General features: G+C 37.2%; 1 protein-coding gene across 4 annotated transcripts in view; it reads right to left on the bottom strand.

Annotated features, from left to right (window-relative positions):
* Kdm2a (lysine demethylase 2A) overlaps positions 1-22,814 on the bottom strand; it is a 79,019-nt gene that overhangs the window by 41,254 nt on the left and 14,951 nt on the right. For 3 of the 4 annotated variants that reach the window (XM_052193427.1, XM_052193419.1, XM_052193412.1), the window contains exons 3-6: positions 7,036-7,174; positions 6,232-6,310; positions 5,793-5,839; positions 1,305-1,483 (exon numbers count right to left, since the gene is read on the bottom strand). In XM_052193427.1, the coding sequence (XP_052049387.1) occupies positions 1,305-1,483; positions 5,793-5,839; positions 6,232-6,310; positions 7,036-7,174 (444 nt within the window). Of the gene's footprint in view, positions 1-1,304; positions 1,484-5,792; positions 5,840-6,231; positions 6,311-7,035; positions 7,175-20,684; positions 20,733-22,814 lie in introns of all 4 variants that reach the window. The other variant, XM_052193434.1, reaches the window with a different exon arrangement.

The raw sequence follows: 22,814 nt of genomic DNA, 5'->3' as shown, positions 1-22,814 counted from the left end.
ATAGCGCAGGATCTCTGTGACATAGGGAGACAAGACAGCTGGGAGAAATCCTGGTGAGGATCCAATATTGATAGTATCACAGAAGCCAGAGATCTTGAAACAGACCAATGATTTATTGCAATGAATGAGTGAAGATGTGTAGACAGAGGGATATACTGTAGAATAAATTGTAACTCTGATATACTATAGCTTCTACAGTGAGATGCTTTCTGTTTTGCTTGTTTTTATTTTAGAAGGGAGGTTGCAATGGTGAAGGGCAGATATGAGGAGATGGAGAGATGAGCAAGACTGGGGTTCATGATATGAAACATACACACACACACAAAAACATACATCAGTAAGTTGAGAGAGAGAGAGAGAGAGAGAGAGAGAGAGAGAGAAAGAGAGAGAAAGAAAGAGAAAGAAAGAAAGGAAGGAAGAAAGAAGAAAGGAAGAAGAGAGAAGAAAGAAAGTAAGAAAGGAAGAAAGGAAGAAAGAAGAAAGAAAGGAAGAAGAAAGAAAGAAAGAAGGAAGGAAAGAAGGAAGGAAGGAAGGAAGAAAGAAAGAAGAGAAGAAAGAAAGAAGAAAGAAAGAAAGAAAGAAAGAGAAGAAGAGAGAAAGAAAGAAGAAAGGAAGGAAGGAAGGAAGGAGGAAAAAAAGAAAGAAAGAAAGAAAGAAAGAAAGAAGAAAGAAGAAGAAAGGAAGGAAGAAGAAAGAAAGAAAGAAAGAAAGAAGAAAGAAGAAAGAAAGAAAGAAGGAAGGAAGAAAGAAAGAAGAAAGGAAAAGAAAAGAAAAGAAAAGAAAGAAAGAAAGAAAGAAAGAAAGAGAAAGAAAGAAAGAAAGAAAGAAAGAAAGAAAGAAAGAAAGAGAAAGAAAGAAAGAAAAGGAAGGAAGGAGGGAGAGAGAGGGAGAAAGAAAGAAAGAGAGAGAGCGAGAGCTAGCAGTGGTGGCGCACGCCTTTAATCCTAGCACTTGGGAGGCAGAGGCAGGCAGAAAGATTTGAGTTCCATGCTAGCCTGGTCTACAAAGCGAGTTCTAGGATAGCCAGGGTTACACAGAGAAACCTTGTCTTGAAAAAGAAAAATCCAGTCTCTTTATGGGCTGGAGAGATGGCTCAGCGGTTAAGAACACCAATTGCTCTTCTGAAGGTCCCAAGTTCAAATCCCAGCAACCACATGGTGGCTCACAACCACCCGTAATGAGATGTGACATTCTTCTGGAGTGTCTGATGAATACAGCTACAGTGTACTCACACATAATGAATAACTTGGAAGGAAGGAAGGAAGGAAGGATGGATATAAATGAGAATGTGGAAAATGACTAACCGTGGAAGGTCGCTGCACCATATTCTCAAGCCTGGTGTGGCTAAACTCTAGGCTGATAACATTATAGAGTTTTTCTCGCTCTTCCTCTGGAGTCTCATAGTATCGTGTCCATTGCGCCATGGTCATTTCAATCCCTTTCTGTGTGTTCACATCCATGACATCCACCATCCGACGACTCCCTGCGTAAAAAGAGTTTGATTAAGCCATAATTACTCTTAAATATATTAAGTATATAAACCGCAAGTTCAAATTAACAAACTATCCTTAAGATAATTATTAATACATAAGGAAATTACTTGAGAAGGATAATCATAATCACATCAGAGAATAAAAAGGACAAGAGATGCAGTTAAAAATACTCATCAGTCCCTAGGCCATCACTATCAAATGTGGGTTTTCTTATTCAATACCTCACTTAACCCTACAACTCTACATGATAAATGCCAGTATTTATTTCATACATGATACAACAAGGACCAGGTAACTTGTAAGATAAAAGACTTACTGACATATATTGTTTTAGTAAAGGTTTAATGACTGACCTAATCTATCTTAACAGTATGAATTATGAGTTGTACATTGTGGCACATGCCTTTAATCCCAGCACTTGGCACAGGTAGGTAGATCTCTGGGACTTTGAGGCCAGCCTGGTCTATAAAGGAAGTTAAAGGACAGCCATGCATGCCTCTGTTACACAGAGAAACTGTCTTGAAAAACAAAAAAAACAACAAAAAAAAAAGGAATGTGAATTAGTGGTTATCAGTTTAAACTTCTCTATTTTTAGTTGGTTTCTTCAGTCCTGTCAATAATTTTTAATATAAAACTTCTTTACACTTAGTTCATATTTACAGTCTGATAAAATTACATTGTCATTCTTCCTCAAGCATAATAACAACAAAACACAGTATGCTGCTGAGTGTGTTGGTGCATACCTTTAATCCCAGCACTCAGTAGGGCAGGAGCAGGACAATCTCTATAAATTTGAGGTAAACTGCTCTACATAGTTCCAAGCCTATGACACACAGTGAGATCCTGACAAAAGAGACAATGAGCAAGTGCTGCCCAACGTGTAAGACTAACCTTACTAAGTACATCAGGTAGCAGAAGGAAATAGGCTATATGCCAAAAAGTTAAAATAATTCCAATTCCATCTCTAGATGAACGAATAAACAAAAATGGTAAATTATACAATAAATGGAAATAAAAAGAATGAAGTCAAACATGGGAAGTATGCCATGTGAGAGAACTTACAGATGAAAGGCTACTATTATATAATTCTAGATATGTGAAACACAGATTAGATAAATCCTGATCTAGAACACATAAGATCAATGGTTGTCAGAGGCTACAGGGAAAAGAGAATGAGAAATAACTGCTTATCAGACTTTTGTTTTGGGATGATAAATTCTAATAGTAGATAGTGCTGATAGTTGTACACTGAATAGGAATTAAGGTTCGGTTGTCAGGTTTTCTGGCAAGTATTTTTACACACTGAGCAATCATCCAGAGAATTAACTGTCCATATATTTACCTCTATCATGTTTTCTTTCTTTCTTTTTTTTTAAACAGAGCTGAGGACCGAACCCAGGGCCTTGCGCGCAAGCGCTCTACCACTGAGCTAAGTCCCCAACCCTTATGTTTTCTTTCCTAGTCTCTCCTTTCCTCTCTTTCCTCTATTATTCCCAAAATATACTCTAGTCTGTTTGATGCTATCCTTCTTGTCATCACATGTCTGTTTAATGTTGATATAACAAAATCCTAATAGTCACATGGCCCAGAATGCCTGGAACTCATATTCATTTTGCCTCTCAAATGCTGGGATTTTTTAAAGAGTGCAAAGCACACATGGATTGTATATATTTAAGACAGCTTCTTTTTAATCTTATTGTTCTCTCTGTGTGGGCATTCTCTGAATGTATGTCATTGTACTATTATGCTATTTTAGGTTTTTTTGTTTATTTGGGGTTTTTTTTGAGGGGGGGGGGTTGAGACAGGTTTTTCTCTGTAGCCCTAGTTATATTGGAACTCACTCTGTAGACCAGGCTATCCTCAAAAAAAAAAAAAACTCAAGAGATCCAACTTCCTCTGCCTCTGGAGTGCTAGGATTAAGGGTGTGTACAGCCACCACAACCATCAGTCTTTTGTGTTTGTTTTTATCTATTATGTTCTCCTTGTGCCACCACATCTGCCTTTTAAGTCCTATAGGAGTCACTGGGGTCAAATATAAGGGCATTGAAACAGCTTAGAGAGAGTGTAACAACAGCCCCCCTCAACTCTTATGTCTATACATTTGTTAGAAACAGAAATCTGCAATCACAGCACAAGTGTCAAATATTTAAATGACAAGACCCATTCTGGCTCCTTAAAGCTATGTGTCATGCTTTTGAAAAAACATGCACATCTGTTTCATGAGTTCCAGTTGGTGAGGGCTGGAGGATGTAGGAAAGTCGTTATTACTATAGTAAAACCTGAAATTAACTTTATTTCTGAATATTTCCCTGGAAGGCAAGCCTTCAACAGACTTCCACAATCGTTACACCAGATAGACTCTGTCAGAGCAACAATCAAGTAGATGTACAATGCTCTCATCGTCTTTCCAGAATCCTTTCTTATGCGTCTGTACTTTAAAGTTATCACAGATGCCTCTTGGGCAGGTCACTGGTGAACCATGACCATAAGATTCTAAGAAGGGCACTAGAGAGAATTTTAGCAATAAAGAGCAGGGGCTACTCCTTCAGAGACCCACGTTCTACTTTCAATACCCATATTAGGTGGTTCACAACTACCTGTAACTCCAGAGAATTCAACCCTTCTTACTCCGTGAGCACATAAACACACACATACATATATCACTAAAAAATAAGTCTGCTAGGTATGGTGGTGGCCTACAACTTTAATCCCAACACTCAGTAGGAAGACACAGGTAGATCTCTGAGTTTGAGCCAGATCCAGTCTACAGAGAGAGTTTCAGGACAGTAGCCAGGGCTACACAGAGAAACCCTGTCTCATGAAAAAAATAACTAACACAGAAAGTTCTGGCTGTCTACTGCCTATGGATCTAGGAAATTACTTTCCTGAAGATTGATTAAGAAAGAAATGAGAGAACGGAAGTGGTGGCGCATGCCTGTAATCCCAGCACTTAGGAGGCAGAGGCAGGCGGATTTCTGAGTTTGAGGCCAGCCTGGTCTACAGAGTGGGTTCCAGGACAGTCAGGGCTACACAGAGAAACCCTGTTTTGAAAAACCAAAAAAGAAAGAAAGAAAAGAAAGATAAGAAAGGAAAGGAAAGGAAAGGAAAAAGGAAAGGAAAAAGGAAAGGAAAGGAAAGGAAAGGAAAGGAAAGGAAAGGAAAGGAAAGGAAAGGAAAGGAAAGAAAAGGAAAGGCTGAAGAAATAAACCTAGTCATTGAAGGATAGACAAAGTCCTGGATATGATCCCAGCCCCACATAAGCTAGGTATGGTGACAAATGTCTGTAACTGAAGCACTCAAAAAGAGGTGGGGAACAGGTAGATAATTAGTTTAAGGTCACTCTTGGCTACACAATGAGTTTGAGATTAGCTTAATATACTTGAACCTCTCTGTCTAGAAACAACTACAAAAATAATAAGTGGTAAGTAAACTTTTTAAAAAATAATGTATTTAATTTTATTTTATGTACATTGCTGTTTTGACTGTATGTATGCTGTGTAAGGGTGTCAGATCCCCTGGAATAGGAGTTACAGACAGTTGTGAGTTGACATATGGATGCTAAGAATTGAACCCAGGTCCTCTGGATAACAGTCAATGCTCTTAAACTGCTAAGCCACCTCTTTCCAGACTGCTAAGTGAAGTTCTACAATGTTGAGTACTCACAAATTATCTGGGACTCCTAAGGGAGCTCTGATTGAAAGGACAGGCAAGGATTTTGATTACTCAATAGATTTACTGATCACATAGTCCACAAGTTGCCATTTACCAAGAAATACATGTATCTTGGTACTTAGACTGTAACACAAGCATCGGGGCATGAGTAATACTGGCATCAGAGAATAAAGACTGTTGGTAACTTTCACTTCTCAAGATCAAGCAAGATTATCCAGCAGTCTAACAGGGATCCAAGTGGCCAAAAAGTGGTGCTATTCTAATTTCCAAAGTAAGGAATAGAACTATTCCATAGAATAGCAACAGTCAGAGGAGCTCCTTTTGCTCATGTTTGTTGGAAACACAGAAAACTTTATACCATCTTACTGCATTTTCACAGAATGTAACAGTTATCTATGCCTAGACTTTAGATGAACTAAATTAAAAAACTTTTGCTTTTGAGAAAAATTTCTCCTGAACATATATATAATAACTTCCTATCTCCTCCTTATAGAGTTGTTTTCTTTTTAAATGTCCTTTGAGGAAAATTCTGAGCTGCTAATCAAATAATTCTTTCTAATAATATATATATATTTTAAGATTCCTAAACTCAAAGATGAAGAGGCAGGCCAAAAGTTTGTTACTTACCCACACACATTTTGACATCATTCACTGTAAAGTCTGGATCCGGCATTCTATGAAATAAACACCAGTCAATGAGAAGCACTACTTCTCTAGTCAGTGTGGATCTGGAAAGTATGAAGCACTTTCCAGAAACATCAATCTTTGTATTTAGGTTTAAATACTTTTTAAATATAAATGACTATATATTTATATATGAAGAAATCCCACAATGTTAAAAGCAAATATATCAGACTTATAGACTTAAGACTTAAACTTCTTTTAAGCTCATCTACATTTTTTATTTCTAGGTATCTGAATCACCTAAAACAAGAAATGTATTTCACAAAGTAACTGGCAAGTTATTTTCAATTACTTACTGCTCTGGGTTCTCAAAATTGCCACTGTCTAATCCCTAAGTGTAAAAGTCATTTGCAACCATCTCAGGAAGGACCAGAGCACTTACTTTATTCCAAGTCCATCAGAATTCTTGAAAATGAGAGGGTCTCTCAAGCCACCCCGCTGGATATACTCTACATTAAAATCTGAAACCATGGGGGAAAACATTAGAAAAATCATTGAAAAAAATTATAAAAGGAATTTTAAGTAAAAAGGTATTTATAGTGTTTGTTACTTCATGCATACAATGTTTTACACCTCTTAGTAAACACGGAAAGTATATTGAAAATCAGGGCTTGTAGGTAGCTATGTTAATGAGTCACTTGATAGATCCTAATTAGAAATTATTTAATGGCTAAAATAGTCTGAACATTATACACCCAATCTTTCCATAGTTTTCTAATGGTCAAGGCTACATAACACATAAGGAATCCAACCCCAAAAAAGAATTTCACTGTACTTTTTTTGTTTTGATATCTTTCTCCCTCTCCTTCTATCCAGAGTCTCAAGTAGCCCAGGCTGGCATTTACCTTACCATTACAATATATTTATACATACATTATAACTTATATACAGACCATTCCTGATCCTCCTGTTTCTATCTCCAAGTGCAATGATTATAGGCATGTGCCATCATACCAGTGCCATTTTTAATTAAACCCAAGTCAAGAAATCAGAAAAAGAAAAAAAGGTCTTTCCCAGTAACATTCTTATTCTAATAAAAGATTACATTCAATGGCAGAGAATGAGCATTATGAGACAAAATAAATATCATCAACAGGTAATACATTAACATTGCACAGATGATAAAGTCTCAAGTTAATGACTCTTACATCAAGGGGTTCAGGGTCTGAATCAAAATCATACTGACCTTTCCCCTCCATAAAAGTAACAAAATTGGCATTATATTTGTTAGTGTGGAGCTTCTCTTCCAAGTCAAAAGTTCTTTTCCCTTCAATCTCATCATCTGAAATGCCATCGTCTTCATAGCGACGTCTCATGGTACCCCGCTGTGGGAAAAAAAAAAGGACACAAAGATAAAATCGTGCGCTTTTCCTTCCTCTCTACCAAGTATCCAGGGCTCCCTATGTGGAAAGTGTGACTTCCAGCCTTAGTTGCTAGTTCAAAGCATCTACTTTCCTTTCTCCAAGCTCAAGCTTAGCTGATATTAGCAAAATGCACAAAATAGAACAAATACACCACTGGGCTTCCAACCTGTGAAGTCTACAGGTTTTTGTTTCTGGTTTGTTTTGTTTGTTTTTGAGATAGGGTTTCTCTGTGTAGCCCTGTCTATCTTGAAATTCTTTAGATTCACCTAAAACTCAGCTGATTTTTATTTCTGCTACCTCTTTAAGCCTAGAGATATAAATTCACAATAAAAAAAATCATCTCAGACCTACTAAATACCTATCATAGCTCCTCAAAGTGAGGACATTTAAAAATATGTAAATAAGGGCTGGAAAATCAGCTCAGTGCTTAACATTTGCTACTACCCTTTCAGTTTCCAGTACCCATGTTTGACAGCTCACAACTGCCTGTAACTCTAGCTCCAGATTGGGAGGCAGAGGCAGGCGGATTTCTGAGTTTGAGGCCAGCCTGGTCTACAAAGTGAGTTCCAGGACAGTCAGGGTTACACAGAGAAACCCTGTCTCAAAAAACTAAACTAAACTAAACTAAACTAAAGTAAAATCCCTTTATAAAAATGGCCTAAATTAAGCACTTAAATTTTCTTCATATCAAGAAGGCTAAACAAAATGCTAACTAGAAGGCCATCAACAGAGCTTTAAAAATGTCTCTCCAAAGGCAATATACAAATAAAAGTGAACTCATGAAAAGATGTTCAGTATCATTCATCAAAAGATATATGAAAACCAAACCCAGTTGGAGAGATGGCTCAGTGGCACTGATTGCTCTTTCAGAAGTCCTGAGTTCAATTCCCAGCAACCACATGGTGGCTCACAACCATCTATAATGCGATCTGATGCGCTCTTCTAGTGTGTCTGAAGACAGCTACCATGTACTCATAAATAAAAATAAATACATAAGTAATATCTAAAAAACAAAAAACCAAACAAACCCACCAAACTACTCCATATGCAATCATGATAGATGTTATCATCATGACAGTCAATATAGGTACAAGTATGGAAAAATCTATTTCTATACATCAACTATCATTACTTAGCAAAGAATGATATGTGCTACAATGTGAAAACTCAAAGCTAAGTAAAAAAATCCAGATATAATTTCATTTATATGAAATGGGTGATATTGGTAAATTCATTCAGCAGATTAGTTGTCAAAGGTCAGTTAGGTCAAGTGACTTTTAATAGTGTGGGTCTCTTTCACGAATAATGAAAATTTTCTAGAATTAGTATTGGTGTTCACACACAGATAAACAGGCCCAAGCCCATTGTTGAAGATGGCAAGCCAGTACAAGAAGACAGACATGTAAAATTATGGTATTACAATTAACAGGAATTGCCGAAAGCTACACATTAAGTAGGAGAACATGCTCATTCACTCATCTATTAGGTTCCAAGGACTTGTTACTTGGTTGCAAATGTTTTCTTCCCCTCAACTACTGGAATTTTTAGTATGTGTATGTATGTGTGTATATATGTATGTGTGTATATATGTATGTGTGTGTATATATACATGAATAAACACTCTTTCCCAAAAAGAGTAAGCTGTTAACAAAAGAGTAAACTGTTTACAAACTGTTTCATTACATTTCATGATTTTAATGGGAACATCCTATATCATTATGAAAACATTGAGACTCTTGGCCATTATGATGACTTGATACTTTTTTGCCACCAAATAATAAAAAGCTTGAGCTAAGTAATGAAACACACGTTTGATTTAAACTTAACTGCTTTAACATATGACAAGAAAGGGATGCTGAATTAACACAGCTGGTAAAGGCTACACTTGTTCTTAACTCTGTTGAGTTTTTGTTGTTTTTTGAGTCAGGCTCTCCCTATACAGGCCTAGCTGGCCTCAAACATAAGATGTTCTTTCCTGTCTCTGCCAATATTGTATTTGTTCTATTAAAGCTTGGTCAAGTCAGTCTGGAACAAGTTAGATCAATCTCTGCAGCAGACAGTGACAGTATGTAAAATAATTTCTGTGTATGAAAAAAATATATCAAAGTAATTTCAACAAGAAGACTGCAAAAGAAAGAAAGAAAGAAAGAAAGGAAGGAAGGAAGGAAAGAAGGAAGGAAGGAAGGAAGGAAGGAAGGAAGGAAGGAAGGAAGGAAGGAAGGAAGAAAACCAAACCATTGGGTATAGTGGTGCACACCTTTAAGGCAGGAGTATCTCTGATTTCAAGACCAGCTTTGTCTAGATGTTCCAGGACAGCCAGGGCTACGTAGAGAGACTCTGACTAAAACAAAACTGTAAAAACCTTGAGATTTGTGAAAGTTCATGTCCAGAAGAAGAAGCCTTAAAAGGAAACGAAATAAGATGCAGAGTTGGCATTTAAGATGAGCAGTGATGGCACATGCCTATAATCCGAGCACTCTGGAAGCAGAGGCAAACAGATCTCTAAGTTTGAGGACAGTCTGGTCTACAGAGCTAGTTCCGGGTGAGCTAGGGCTACACAGAGAAACCCTGTCTCTAAAACCAAAAGAAAAAGAAGAAGAAAAAAAGTTGGCATTTAAAATTACATTTCCAACAAACACATACACTCTTGCCCCCCCCACCTCTACAACAGGATTCTAGCAAAGTTCATTTTCCTTGTAAGCACGTGTCAACCTCATTTATACCAACTAAAGTTAAAACAGAAAAACTATGGCTCTGTTTCTGAATGGACCTAAGAACTTTAAAACATTTTTGTTTTGTCTTTGAAATAAAGTTTCCTTCAGGAGTTGAATCCTAAAATCTTGTGTCCATTCTCTTACTGTTGGTAAGCTACTTAATAACGATGATAAAAAGAAATTATGAAACTGGGTTGTATTAGGATTAAATGAGGGAGAAAATGTAAGAAAACCATATAGGGCTGGAGATGTGGTGCAATTAGGAAAATGTTTCCCTAGCATGCATAAAACATTGGATCCGTCCTCAGTACCAAATAAAGCCAAGTTTGGTGGGACATGCCTGTAATTCCTGATCTTGGGAGGCAGAAGCAGGGAATCAGGCTTCATCTTTGACTACAGAGTTCATGGCTAGTCTGGGCTACATAAAACCCTATCTAAACAAGAACAAATTCCCAACATTCAAATATATTAGCAACTGTGGTTCTGAAAATGACCCAATGTTGTACTACACTTTTATTTTGTGAAAATAATGGCTTGTCTAGAGAGACAAGTCCAACATTATCTTCTCTTTAAATAGTAAGTAAGGTGTTTCTCGTTCCCCAAGTAAGCCTCTAATATTTCAAAGCTGAAACCTTACCTTCTATAAAGAGATTCTTACTTATCCAAATATAAAATCTACCAACTGCAATTTAGTATGAAATGATCAATGTTGATAAGGTGTTAGGAAAAACCCCTGCTTCAAGTGATAGAGTTGCTTAAAAAGAAGAGATATGCCTAACAAAAATTAAAAGTTTCAAACACCTCTCTCCTTCCCCCAATCCCCCTCTTTCTCCAGGGTTTCTTTGTATAACAAGCCCTGGCTCTCCTGGGACTTACTCTATAGAATGATGGCCTCCAACTCAGAAGGTTCACCTGTGTGCTGGGATTAAAGGCATGCTCCACCATTGCCCAGCCAGGGCTTTAAGAGTTTAAAAGACTGACTCTATTTCTTCTTCCTGCTTCTTGCTTGTGGTTTAAGCTGTGAGCTCTCATTTTGATGCCCCAATCATCATGCCTATCTACTGCTACATTTCCCAGCCATGATGGTAAAACTCTCAACTCTCTGAAACCATAAGACCAAATAAATATAATGCCTTCAAAACCATAGTTTATCATAGCAACAGAAAATAAACCAATTACAATTTGCAACAGCAAAAATTTAATTAGGGGACTGGAGAGATAGCTGAGTTGCTCTGATGCCCTCTTCTGGACTATTTGGACATCAGGCACACACATAGTAGTAGACAAAAGAACACGCAGGCAAAACACCCATACATATAAAGAAAACCCAGGAAATGGTATATTCCTGGAAACTTCTTTACAACCAAATATATCCATGTGTCACTATGTTCTGTACATTTCCAGGCTCAACATGGACATGGTTCTGGGTTCCATCCCAAGCATGGCTTAGGAAAAAAAAAAAGTCAGTGATGCAAGTACACTTCAATACAACATATTAATTTTCCTAATCTATAACCTAATTACATATAACCTATAATCTACAGATTGAAAATAAGTATTGAAGAAGTCATCATCTTGCTGTTATCACAATGAGTGCTTAGTATTTCCTGCCACTTTGGAGCTGGCATTAGGATTACTGTTTTTACCATAAATTTACAGAGTATCTTAGGTCAAAGGAACATTTAAGGGAAAACATGACAGAACATGCAAGTATTTAATTACTGAAAGAAAAAAAAATGAAACTCCCAAGTGAACCATTAACTCTTGCTGTGTCAAACTAGGCACTAAATATAAATATGAAAGATCTATAGTTACAGACACAAAACCTATTAAGGTGGATTATCCTAGAGGCTGAAGGAAGTAACTGTTTAATGGATACTAAGTTTCTTTTCAAGATGCTTAAAAACTGATGGTTAGCTTTGTTTTGTTTGTGGGTTTTTTTGTTGTTTTTTGGAGACAAGGTTTATTATAGAGTTGTATGTAGTCCATACCATAAACTGGTCTTCAATTCAAGAAATCTGCCTCCCTCTGCTCCTAAATGCTAGAATTAAATAAAGACATGTATCACCACACCTGTCCTACAAAATATTTTGAATGTACTAAAACACTACGAGTTGTACTGTTGAAAATATTTAAAGTTGTGACTTTGATTTTTACCTCTATTTTCTCTTTCTTGTTTGCTTGTTTTTCCTTTTCTTTTTTTTTTTGGGGGGGGGGGTGCATTGAGACAGGGTTTCTCTATGTAACCCTGGCTGTTTTAGAATGCTGTTGACCAGGGAGCCCTGAGCACTGGAATTAAAAGCACACATCACCATGGCCCATCACAACTACTGATATTTTACCTACTTTCAAAACCCTAATTTCAAGACCAAACTAGTTTGCATAACAAACTGCAGGCCAGTTAAGGTTTGTTTTGATTTAATGGTTGATACTTCTACTATGATAGATTAGAAGAGCCTAGAGTCAACAGTCAAATGCAGTGCAAAAGCCTGGACTGAGGGGGTTTGAGAAATAAGAGCTTTAAATTTTTATTTAGGGCAAATGTAGTAGTAAACTCCTGAATCTCAGAGTTGGAGGCCAGCTTGATCTACATAGTGAGACCTTTTCTCAAAAAACAACAAAGACTTATTTCGTACATTGGAAAATTCTGATCATTAGTTATTATAAAATGGCAATTCCCTTAATCATGACAAAATTTCTGGCAATATTGTGTCCTCATTCTTTGACAAGAAATCCTATAATAAGCCATACATATTGGTATACATCTGTAATACCAGCAAAGAGCTCAGTAGTTAAATAGGGGTTGCTGCTTTGCAGAGAACTTGAGTTTAGAGCCCCCACACCAACATGGTAGCTTACAGTCATTCTGTAAATCTAATTCTAGGAGGCCCAAACCTTTTTTTTTTTTGGCTCCAATGGTGCCACGCATGAACAAAGTGCATTTACACACATGTAGACAAAACATTCATATACATAAAAACAAAAAGGCTTCTATTTTTTAGTCTTATGCCTGCATATATATCTGTATACATGCATGCCTTATGTCAACAGAGGTCAGAAAAGGGAGAGGAATTCCCTAGATCTGGAGTTATAAATAATTCTAAGCCACTATGTAGAACTGGAAGAGCAACAAGTGCTCTTAACTGCAAAACCATCTCTCTAGTCCTAATCCACATATATTTTAAGTGCTAAAATAATTCAGATATTATACTTTGATGTGCAAATTAAGCTGGGCCATGGTGGCGCACGCGTGTAATCCCTGCATTTGAGAGGCAGAGGCAAGTGGATTTCTGAGTTCAAGGCCAGCCTGGTCTACAGAGTGAGTTCCAGGACAGCCAGGGCTATACAGAGAAACTCTGTCTGGGGGGGTGGGGGGGGTAAGGGGATCCAAAAATCCAAAAAAAAAAAAAAGTGTGCAAACTATTTGCAATTAGGTATGTCAATAGTAATATATAGTTAGGTGCAGTGGTGCATTCCTTTAACCCTAGCACTTGGGAGACAGAAGCAGGTGGATCTCTGAGTTCAAGGTCAGCCTGGTCTACACATCGAGTTCCAGGACTATGTAGAGACTTCCTGTCTCCAAAAACCAAGAAATATTTAAATATATTGCTCCCCTAACACTTGAAAACTCAAGGTAAAGCATATACAAACACTGACAAAAAACTGAGAGGGGACAACATTACACAAATTTGGAACTGGACTCTTCTTTTTATACAGCAAAGTACCAAGTTTGGTGACAAAGCTAAGTGGGAGTGCTGTAATCCCAGTACTTGGGAGGGAGAGACAAAGAGGATCAGGGTTAAAGGCCAGCCTTGGCTACATGAGAGCCTTAGTTGGTTACAAAACAAACTGATTAAAATTGAGGTTTCATGCATATTAGGCAAGCACTTTATCAATGGAGCCAAATGTTCCTAATCAAATCAAATCATCTCTAGAGGGATCTACAAGATGCTTACAGCAAAATACTTTTTTTTTTCTTGGTATATGGCAAAATACTTCTAATGGAGTTGTTCTAGGCCACTCAAGTAAACAGAAAATTAACGTGACCACATTCACAATTTTAAATTTTCTAATACCCATATTTTTATTTGATAATATATTTATATATATTTGCTTTTGTATTCTGAAACATGGTTTCTTTCATGTAGACTCAAATTCTCTATATCCTTGTCCTCTTGTCCCATCTACCAAAATTTGGAGTTAAGTGATTTATATACTGAACAGCACAACTCCAAACTGTTCAAGCGAGCAACAGAACCAAAACTGAGAAAACCAGTCACTAGAGAAGCAATTTAATTATATGAAATCTTCCATATATACTGAAGTCATTCTGTGTTTTCAATATAGTAACTCAGTCAAACTTTTACTTTCCAAGGTGTTGCACACTAACCTCAACCCTTACTTCCATATCCTCCAAAGGAAATCATCGCTGACAAGATGCCACCTCACATTCCCATCACTCACACCAAGGACGGGTGGGAGTCCTGCCCTTAAGGCCTCACTCTATTCAGCTCCAGTTCAGCTCCACCTTCCAACCCATCCTCACTCTCAAGTGATTAATTTCTATCTACTACTACCAACTTTCTACTGTTTTGGTTTAATTCCTCAGAGAGAAGAGACCATGTCAAATGGACACTTTCCAATTCAGATATTCCAAAATAATTCTGGCTTCTTTTTCCTTTTAATTATTTGTTTTTGGAGGCAGGGCCTCTCTGCATAGTACTGGCTGTGATTGTCCTAGAACTCAGTAACTCTGTAAACCAGAGGTCCACCTGTCTTTGCCTCCTGAGTTCTGGGATTTAAAGTGTTCAACACCATGCCCATCTTCACCAGCCTTGTCTTGATGCTCCCTTATTTAAATGAAAATTCTGACTGAACTAGCTCTAGAAAAAGTAATGTCACTTCAAAATCAATCTGATTGCTAAGAGTGTACAAGTAAACAACATACTAAACTTTTATAAGTAACTATAAAAAAACATAAATAGTACACTTAAGAATCAAGGAAATGAAAAGAACAATTTCAACTACTATCTTCCCCTCAAATCTTTCCAGGCCCCAAAAGGTAGTAAGGAAATGTGTATTTTTCAGTGAAGGAAATGTTGTGTGGCTGGTAAATCAGTTGTTTACAGTGCCTGCATACACAAAGTTTTGGATTTGATCCCCAACACTGTAGAAACCAGATACAGTGGCAAATTCCTGTAATCCCCAATCAGGTAGAAGCCAGATGATCAGAATACACAAAACTTTATAAATGTACACACACACACACACACACACACACACACACACATCACTTTTACTGGTTGAAGCTGTGTTTCTTCTTTCTAGTTTTCCTTTTTTATATAATTTGGTGTAAGAGATGTCAACACAAAACAGATTATTGAATTCTGCTATTCTTTGATTGCTAAATATGTAAAACATAGATTCTAATACCCAGTAATTATAGTATTTACAAAATTTCTATAAAATTATCTCTTTTAGTCCTGATATAAAGAGTCTCTGGCGGTGTATGTGTACATATAAAAAGGCAATGAGGAAAAATAAATACACAAACTGACAGAACAGATAAAAATTAGAAAAACTAAGCTCTTTTCCATATGGACGTATAATATCCATATCCATATTATATATATTACATATCTATATGATAGTTAAAAATCAATTCAGTTTTGGGCTAGAGAGATGACTTAGTGGTTAAGAGCACTGACTGCTCTTCTAGAGGTCCTGAGTTCAATTCCTAGCAACCACATGATTGCTCAAAACCATTTATAATGGGATCTGATACCCTCTTCTGGTGTGTCTGAAGATGACAGTGTACTCACATACATAAAATAAATAAATCTTAAAAAAAAAAAAATCAATTCAATTTTGTAAGGCATGGTGGCACATGCCTTTAAACCCAACACTTTTACAGACTAGGGTCCAGTTCCCAGAACCCACATTCGGCAGTTTACAGTTCCCTTCTTACTCTAGGGTATATAATGCTAGTTAGCCATCAGGACACACATGGACACATATACATACACAGGCAAACATAAATTTAAAAAAATAGATGAAGAATGACGAACAAGGTTGACCTTTGACATGCCTAACACACACGCACAACGTCCCCAAAGTTTGAGGTCACATAAATGTGACCTAAGAAGAATTATACCATCTGGATTGTATAGCACTGCTAAGTAAATATGCAGTTAATTCAGGAAAGGAATATTCACTTGATTCATTAGAAACAGAAAAACTTTTTTAAGAAATAGATGGGGTGGCACACACCTTTAATCTCATCTCTTAAGGCAAGCAGATGAATCTTTGTTGAGTTCAAGACCAGACTGGTCTACATGGTTCTAGGACAGATATAACACATCTACATATCTACATAACATATCTACATATCTACATAACAGAGATATCCTGGCTCAAAAATCCAACAAACTAAAAAGTGGTATGTTTGTGAATCAACCAGAGTGTAAAGGAAGTAAAAATGAAAATTTTGAGATGTCTTGACCTATTCATTACACATGGTGTGTATATATACAGCATGCCACACCTATAAAAATTTTTTTAGAAAGAGATTTTAAGCATATCAAGTGTGGAACCACGTACAAGTCCTTATTTCATCTAAGTTGCTAGGGATAACCATGAGCTAACTCTGTAGTCCAGGCAGGAACTGAACTTGTCTCTCCTGTTGCAGTCTCTTAAGTAGCCAGGGATTTCAGGCTTGCAATAATACCAAATCCAGATCATAGTTTTCTTAAAGGGTAGCAATAAAGACAAATAACTGTATCAAGTAGTATCTTAGTAAAAACAAAGTCAACTATGTAAAAGGTCAGAGATTTGTATAAAGATTGTATAAAGAGAAACCAGAGAATCCACCCCTATTCCCACCCTACCAATACAGTGTTTTGGTTACTTTTTTTTTTGGTTTTTTGGATTTGGTTTTTTTCAAGACAGGGTTTCTCTGTATAGCCCTGGCTGTCCTAGAACTCACTCCGTAGAGCAGGCTGGTCTTAAACTTAGAAATCCGCTTGCCTCTGCCTCCCAGAGTGCTGGGATTACTGGCGTGCACCACCACCGCCCGGCTGGTTACCTTTTGTGATAAAACACCATGGCCAAGGCACCTTACAAAAGAATTTATCATGACAGGGATTTGTGGCAGCAGGTAGCAGATGTGGCGCAAACAGCTAAGAGCTCACATCGAAAATGGCACTGAAAGCAAGAGAATAAACTGAAATGGCATTTTAAATCTCAAAGACTGCCCTTAGTGACGCATCTCCAGCAACATCTTCTAAACCTAATCAAATACTTGCACCAACTGGGGAACAAGAAGTCAAACCCCCAGACTACAGAGGACATTTAGCATTCAAAGTACCACACTCAGCTACATTACCAGTAAAATATCCAAGAGAGGTTATTGCTGTAAAAACTTATACAGCAATACAGCAATACCTTTGGGAGTTGAATGATCCTTGCACAAAGGTCACCTAAGACCATCAGAAAATGTATTTACATTAGGCTTTAAAACAGTAACAAAATTATGAAGTAGCAATGAAAATAATTATGGTTGGGGGGGTCACAACAACTTGAAAACTAATGAAAGATCTATATTTCTATCCAACCTTTTACAAGATGAGCAAATAAATAAATAAATAAAGTAAGTAACCTTAAGCCAGCATAAAACAAAAGATTTGTTTCTATTCCCCTATACCAAATCACCAACAGTGTTTGTTTTCAACCTGATACGCTTGGATTTTATAAGCATTGGATCTGTTTCAATTTCTAACTTTTCTGGTTACTTATATCCACTTCAGAATTTTTGTTTGTTTGTTTTTTTCTTCTCTGTTTGGGGGAGAAGGGCTAGAGGGATGGCTTAGTGATGAGTTCAGTGATGGTTAAGAGGAGTGGCTATTTTCCTGTTTTGATTCCCAGTACCCACAAACAGTTCACAAACATCAGTAACTCCAGTCCTAGGAAATATGATGCCCTTTTCTGGCCTCTGATGGCACTAAGCATGGACATGATGCACAAATAAATATACATGCAGACAATACACCTACACACACACACACACAATATTTTTTTAAAAAAGCACAGGGGCTTTACTGGGTATAGTGGTTCACATGTTTAATCTCAGCAATGAGGGGGTAGAGACAGATCTCTTGAGTTTGGGAGGCCAACCTGGTCTACATAGTGAATTCCAAACATAGCGAGGTAAGTTTAACATGAGACACTGTCTCAACTCCTCCATCCTAAAAGAGAACAAACCAGGGTCTGACTATGTGTCCTTGGCTGGTCTAGAACTGACAATACCAGAGATCTGCCAGTGTGCATCACTCTGACTAGCTTTTTCTGTCTTTCAGAAAAGACTCACTCTGTAGCCCAGACTGACCTGAAACTCTACATAGTACAAGATGGTTTAGATTCATGGCAATACAACCCCAGGCCAACCCCTCCATCTGTCCCTGCCTTCAAAGTGCTGGAATTATAGGGATGAGCCCTCATACACAGAATAGTATTTTTCTTTGGAAAGATACAAATATGAACAAATTACAGTGGAATATACATATGAAATGATTATGAAACCCACTACATTGCACACCTACTAAAAAAAGTCAATGGAAAAAAAACACTTTTAAGATATGTTTCTGGGGTCTAGTAAGATGTCTCAATGGGTCAAAAACACCATGCTGTGCAATCATGATAATCAGAGCTCAATACTTAGAACCCATCATGGGGAAAAAACTTCAAAACAGTTGTCCACTGACCTGAACACAGAGCATGGCGTTCATGGCTACACTAAAAACACAAAATAGTCTATTTTTCATTATATATATATATCAATATATATATTGATTGTCTGAGTTGAGGAGATGTAGCATGAAAAGCAAAACAATCCCCAGAACTGCATAAAATAGGCATGATAATTCCAGCACTCAGAAAGTAAAAGGCAGAAGGATTAGATATCCCTAGTCATTCTAGTCTACATAACAAGTTCAAACTTTTTGTTTGGTTGGTTTGGTTTTTCAACATCTGCCATGTACCAGGCATCGTTACTATGATCAGTAAGACTCATGGTTCTTGTCTTCCAAATCTAGAAAGAGCAGCTAGGTGTGGTGTTGCATTCCTTTAAATCAAACATTTGGAGGCAGAGGCAGGTGGGTGTATGAATTTGAGGTCCACACAGTCAACAGAGTGAATTCTAGGACATCCAGGGCTACACAGTGAAACCATGTCTTGAAAGAAACCAAAAAAAGAAAATAAAAGTCTAGAAAGAGCAAATGGAACAATAGCATTATTATTTTACTCTGACAACAGAAAACCCAAATATTAAAATAATAGAAGAGGAACCTTTATCTAATAGGAATGAAGATGAAGATGTTAAAACTTTCAAGAGGCTATTGTAAAATCTTAACTAAGGTCTGATGCATACAGTTGAAAGCTAAGGTCAATACTGAAGGAACTGCATATATAAAGATCTAACAGTAAGTCTTAGGAGAGAGCTTTAGGAAAAGTAGCTGAGTGTTATATCATTTCAGTTAGTGGGAAAGAGAAAGGGATAACATGGTATAAATGAGAGAAATTCAACCTCAAATAAAATAACCTTATTTCTCATCTCTACCATTCCATAGGTGTTCAACTCCCAGGCAAGTCTTCATACTTTTCTGAGCCATCTTTTGATGAGCAAAATGAGGATATTATCACATTTCCCCTCAAAAAAGGGAACTCTATTATTATTGTTGTTACTATTGGTTTTCTGAGATAGTATTTGCCTGTGCAGCCCTGGCTGTCCTACATCTCTTATTTACAGACTGTATTGGTCTTGAACTCAGGCCTCTGCTTCCAGAGTGCTGGGATTAAAGGTGTGTGCCACTACAACCAGGCTAAGATCAATTTTTTTTCAAACTTTGACAAATCATGATAAAAAGAAAACATGATTTTACAATTTTCCTTATCACAGCTAGAAATGATGGCATATACCTATAATCACAGCACCCAGGAAGCTAAAAAGGAAGATCACCATGAGTTCAATACCAACCAGAGCCACACACTGATACTGAGATGCTATATGAAAATTTAAAAGTAAATGAAAACAAACCACTATGGATATGTAGTCAACAAAATCCAAAAGGTTAAATTCTAAGGCACGTGATTACTTATCCATACATAGGTAAAAAGGGGTAATCTATGGGTAATTTCCACTATTGGGGATTCAGAAAACAGGAAATTCTTTTATCGTCTTCAAATCAATTTGCTAGAACAGTTTTGTTTGTTTTTTTTTAAATGTTTTATTAAATTGATGGGTGAGGGAAAGACAGACAATTGCTAGGCACAGTAGCACACATCTTTAATCCCAGCATTCAGGGGTCAGGGTAGGGTGTCTGTGAGTTTAGGACCAGTGTGTCCTACATAGGGAGTTTGGGCCAACCAAAGCTATATAGTGAAACCTTGTCTCATAAAAATAACGACAGATAGACGGCTAGATAGATAATAATTAACATGGGAGATAAGTAAACATAAGGGATTATTTAAATTTCATTCAAGTCCTTACTATTCTTTGTGTATAGAAAAACAGTCTTGAAGGGCGGTGGTGGCACATGCCTTTAATCCCAGCACTTGGGAGGCAAAGGCAGGCAGATTTCTGAGTTGGAGGCCAACCTGGTCTACAGAGTGAGTTCCAGGACAGCCAGGGCTACACAGAGAAACCCTGTCTCAAAAAACAAAAAAGAATTTTCCTCAGAAATTAAACAAGGGTTGTTACATACCTAAGGCAATGATATTTATTTCCAATCCTATGACAAAGAACTTATCACCTGTAAAATGAAAAGATTTCAAAGCAAAGTGTGTCAGCTCAACATTCTATTCACAGAAAACAATGAATTACATTAATAGGCCAGGGACACACAAACCATTCAAATGATTATTAAATCAGAATAAGACAAAAAAATTTAGACGCTAGTTTTGTTTTGTTTTTTTAATATTTATTTATTTCATGTATGTGAGTACACTGTTGCTGTCTTCAGACACACCAGAATGCGGCATCTGATGCCCCATTACCGATGGTTGTGAGCCACCATGTGGTTGCTGGAAATTGAACTCAGGGCCTCTGGAAGAACAGCCAGTGTAACCTGAGCCATCTCTCCAGCCTGACACTAGTCCTGTCTTAAGGTGAGTCTACAATTGTCTCTTTCCAAGTATATAGAGGCACAATTAGAAACAAAAACAAAAATCTATGAAAAGGGAAATATGTGGGCTGGAGAAATGGTTCAGCGGTTAAGAGCACAGACTGCTCTTCCAGAGACCCTGACTTCAATTCCCAGCAACCACATGGTGGTTCACAACCATCTGTAATGGGATCTGATGCTCTCTTCTGGGGTATCTGAAGACAGCTACAGTGCACTCATATCCATACAGCAAATAAATAAAAAAAGGGGAAAAAAAGGAAAATACATATTTTTTTAAGATTCTTAAAATGTTTATGCATATGTGTATCTGTGTGGTTATGTGCACATGGGTGCGCAGAGGGCTGTGGAGTCCAGAAGAACCCTGGAATCACTCCCCATCCCCTATATTCCCCAGAAAAGGGGTTAGGTCCATAAACTGTGGGTGCTGGGGACTAACTTGGGTCCTCTGCAAAAGCAGTAAATGCTCTTATCAACTGAACCATTCTCCAGCTAAAGTTCCTATTCATACACAGGAAAGGCCAAGTAGCTTAGAGATACAATAATGATTTCTCAAATCTAAAACTATCAATATGCTGCACTTATTCACAATACCCAACATATCGAAACAGCCTATCTATCAAACAGATGAAATAGACAAAGAAAATGTGACATATAAACAAAATTTTATTCAGCTATAAGACAATAAAATTTTAACAGTGTTAAGAAAAATAAAGATAGGCTCAGAAAAACAAATATTTTAATGTTTTCTCTCATTTTTGTAACCTAAGATTTAAATTTAGATAGAAAGCAAGGTAAGATGGATAAATGGCATTAACAGTAGAAAAAGACTATGGGAGATTAAAGTTTAAAAGGCAGGAAACAAAAGAGGTTAATGGAATATGACAAGAAAGCAGGGGGGATACAATTTAGAGGAAGAAAGTAGATCAAGAAGGGAAGGGGAAGAGCAGGGCAAGGCCAGAGAGGCAAACTAGAACAAGGGTTCTAGTAAGCTATGCAGGGTGAGATCTAGAAAGCAGACAGAACAAAGATGCATGTAAATATGTATGAAATTGATTGCTTTAGAATATGTAAAAGCAGGGCTGGAGAGATGGCTCAGAGGTTAAGAGCATTTGACTGTTCTTCCTAAGGTCCTGAGTTCAAATCCCAGGAACCGCATGGTGGCTCACAACCATCTGTAATGACATCTGATGCCCTCTTCTGGTGTGTCTGAAGACAGCTACAATGTACTTATTTATAAAAATAAATAAATCTTTGGGCCTGAGAGAGCAAGGTTAACTGGAGCGAGCAGGATTGACCGGAGTAAGCAGAGGTTCTAAATTCAAATCCCAGAAACCACATAAAGGCTCACAACCATCTGTACTGCTAGTGTACTCATCTACAGAAAGTAAATAAATCTTTAGACTAAGTAAAAGCATTTTGAAAAAATTACAAACAAAGTATATGCATGAAAATGTCACAATAAGGGCTGGAGAGATGGCTAACCAGTTAAGAGCACAGACTGCTCTTCTGGAGGTCCTGAGTTCAATTCCCAGCAACTACATGGTGGCTCACAACCATCTGTAATGGGATCTGATGCCCTCTTCTGGTGTATCTGAAGACAGCTACAGTGTACCCATATAAATAAAATAAATCTTTAAAAAAAAGAAAATGTCCCAATAAAAGACATTTAACAAAAATAAAAATAGAAATAAAAAGAATAGGGTTGTATAT

The sequence above is a fragment of the Apodemus sylvaticus genome, chromosome 1 (assembly GCF_947179515.1).
Source record: "Apodemus sylvaticus chromosome 1, mApoSyl1.1, whole genome shotgun sequence".
Classification (NCBI taxonomy): Eukaryota; Metazoa; Chordata; class Mammalia; order Rodentia; family Muridae; genus Apodemus; species Apodemus sylvaticus.
This window is presented reverse-complemented; position numbering and strand designations above follow the sequence as displayed.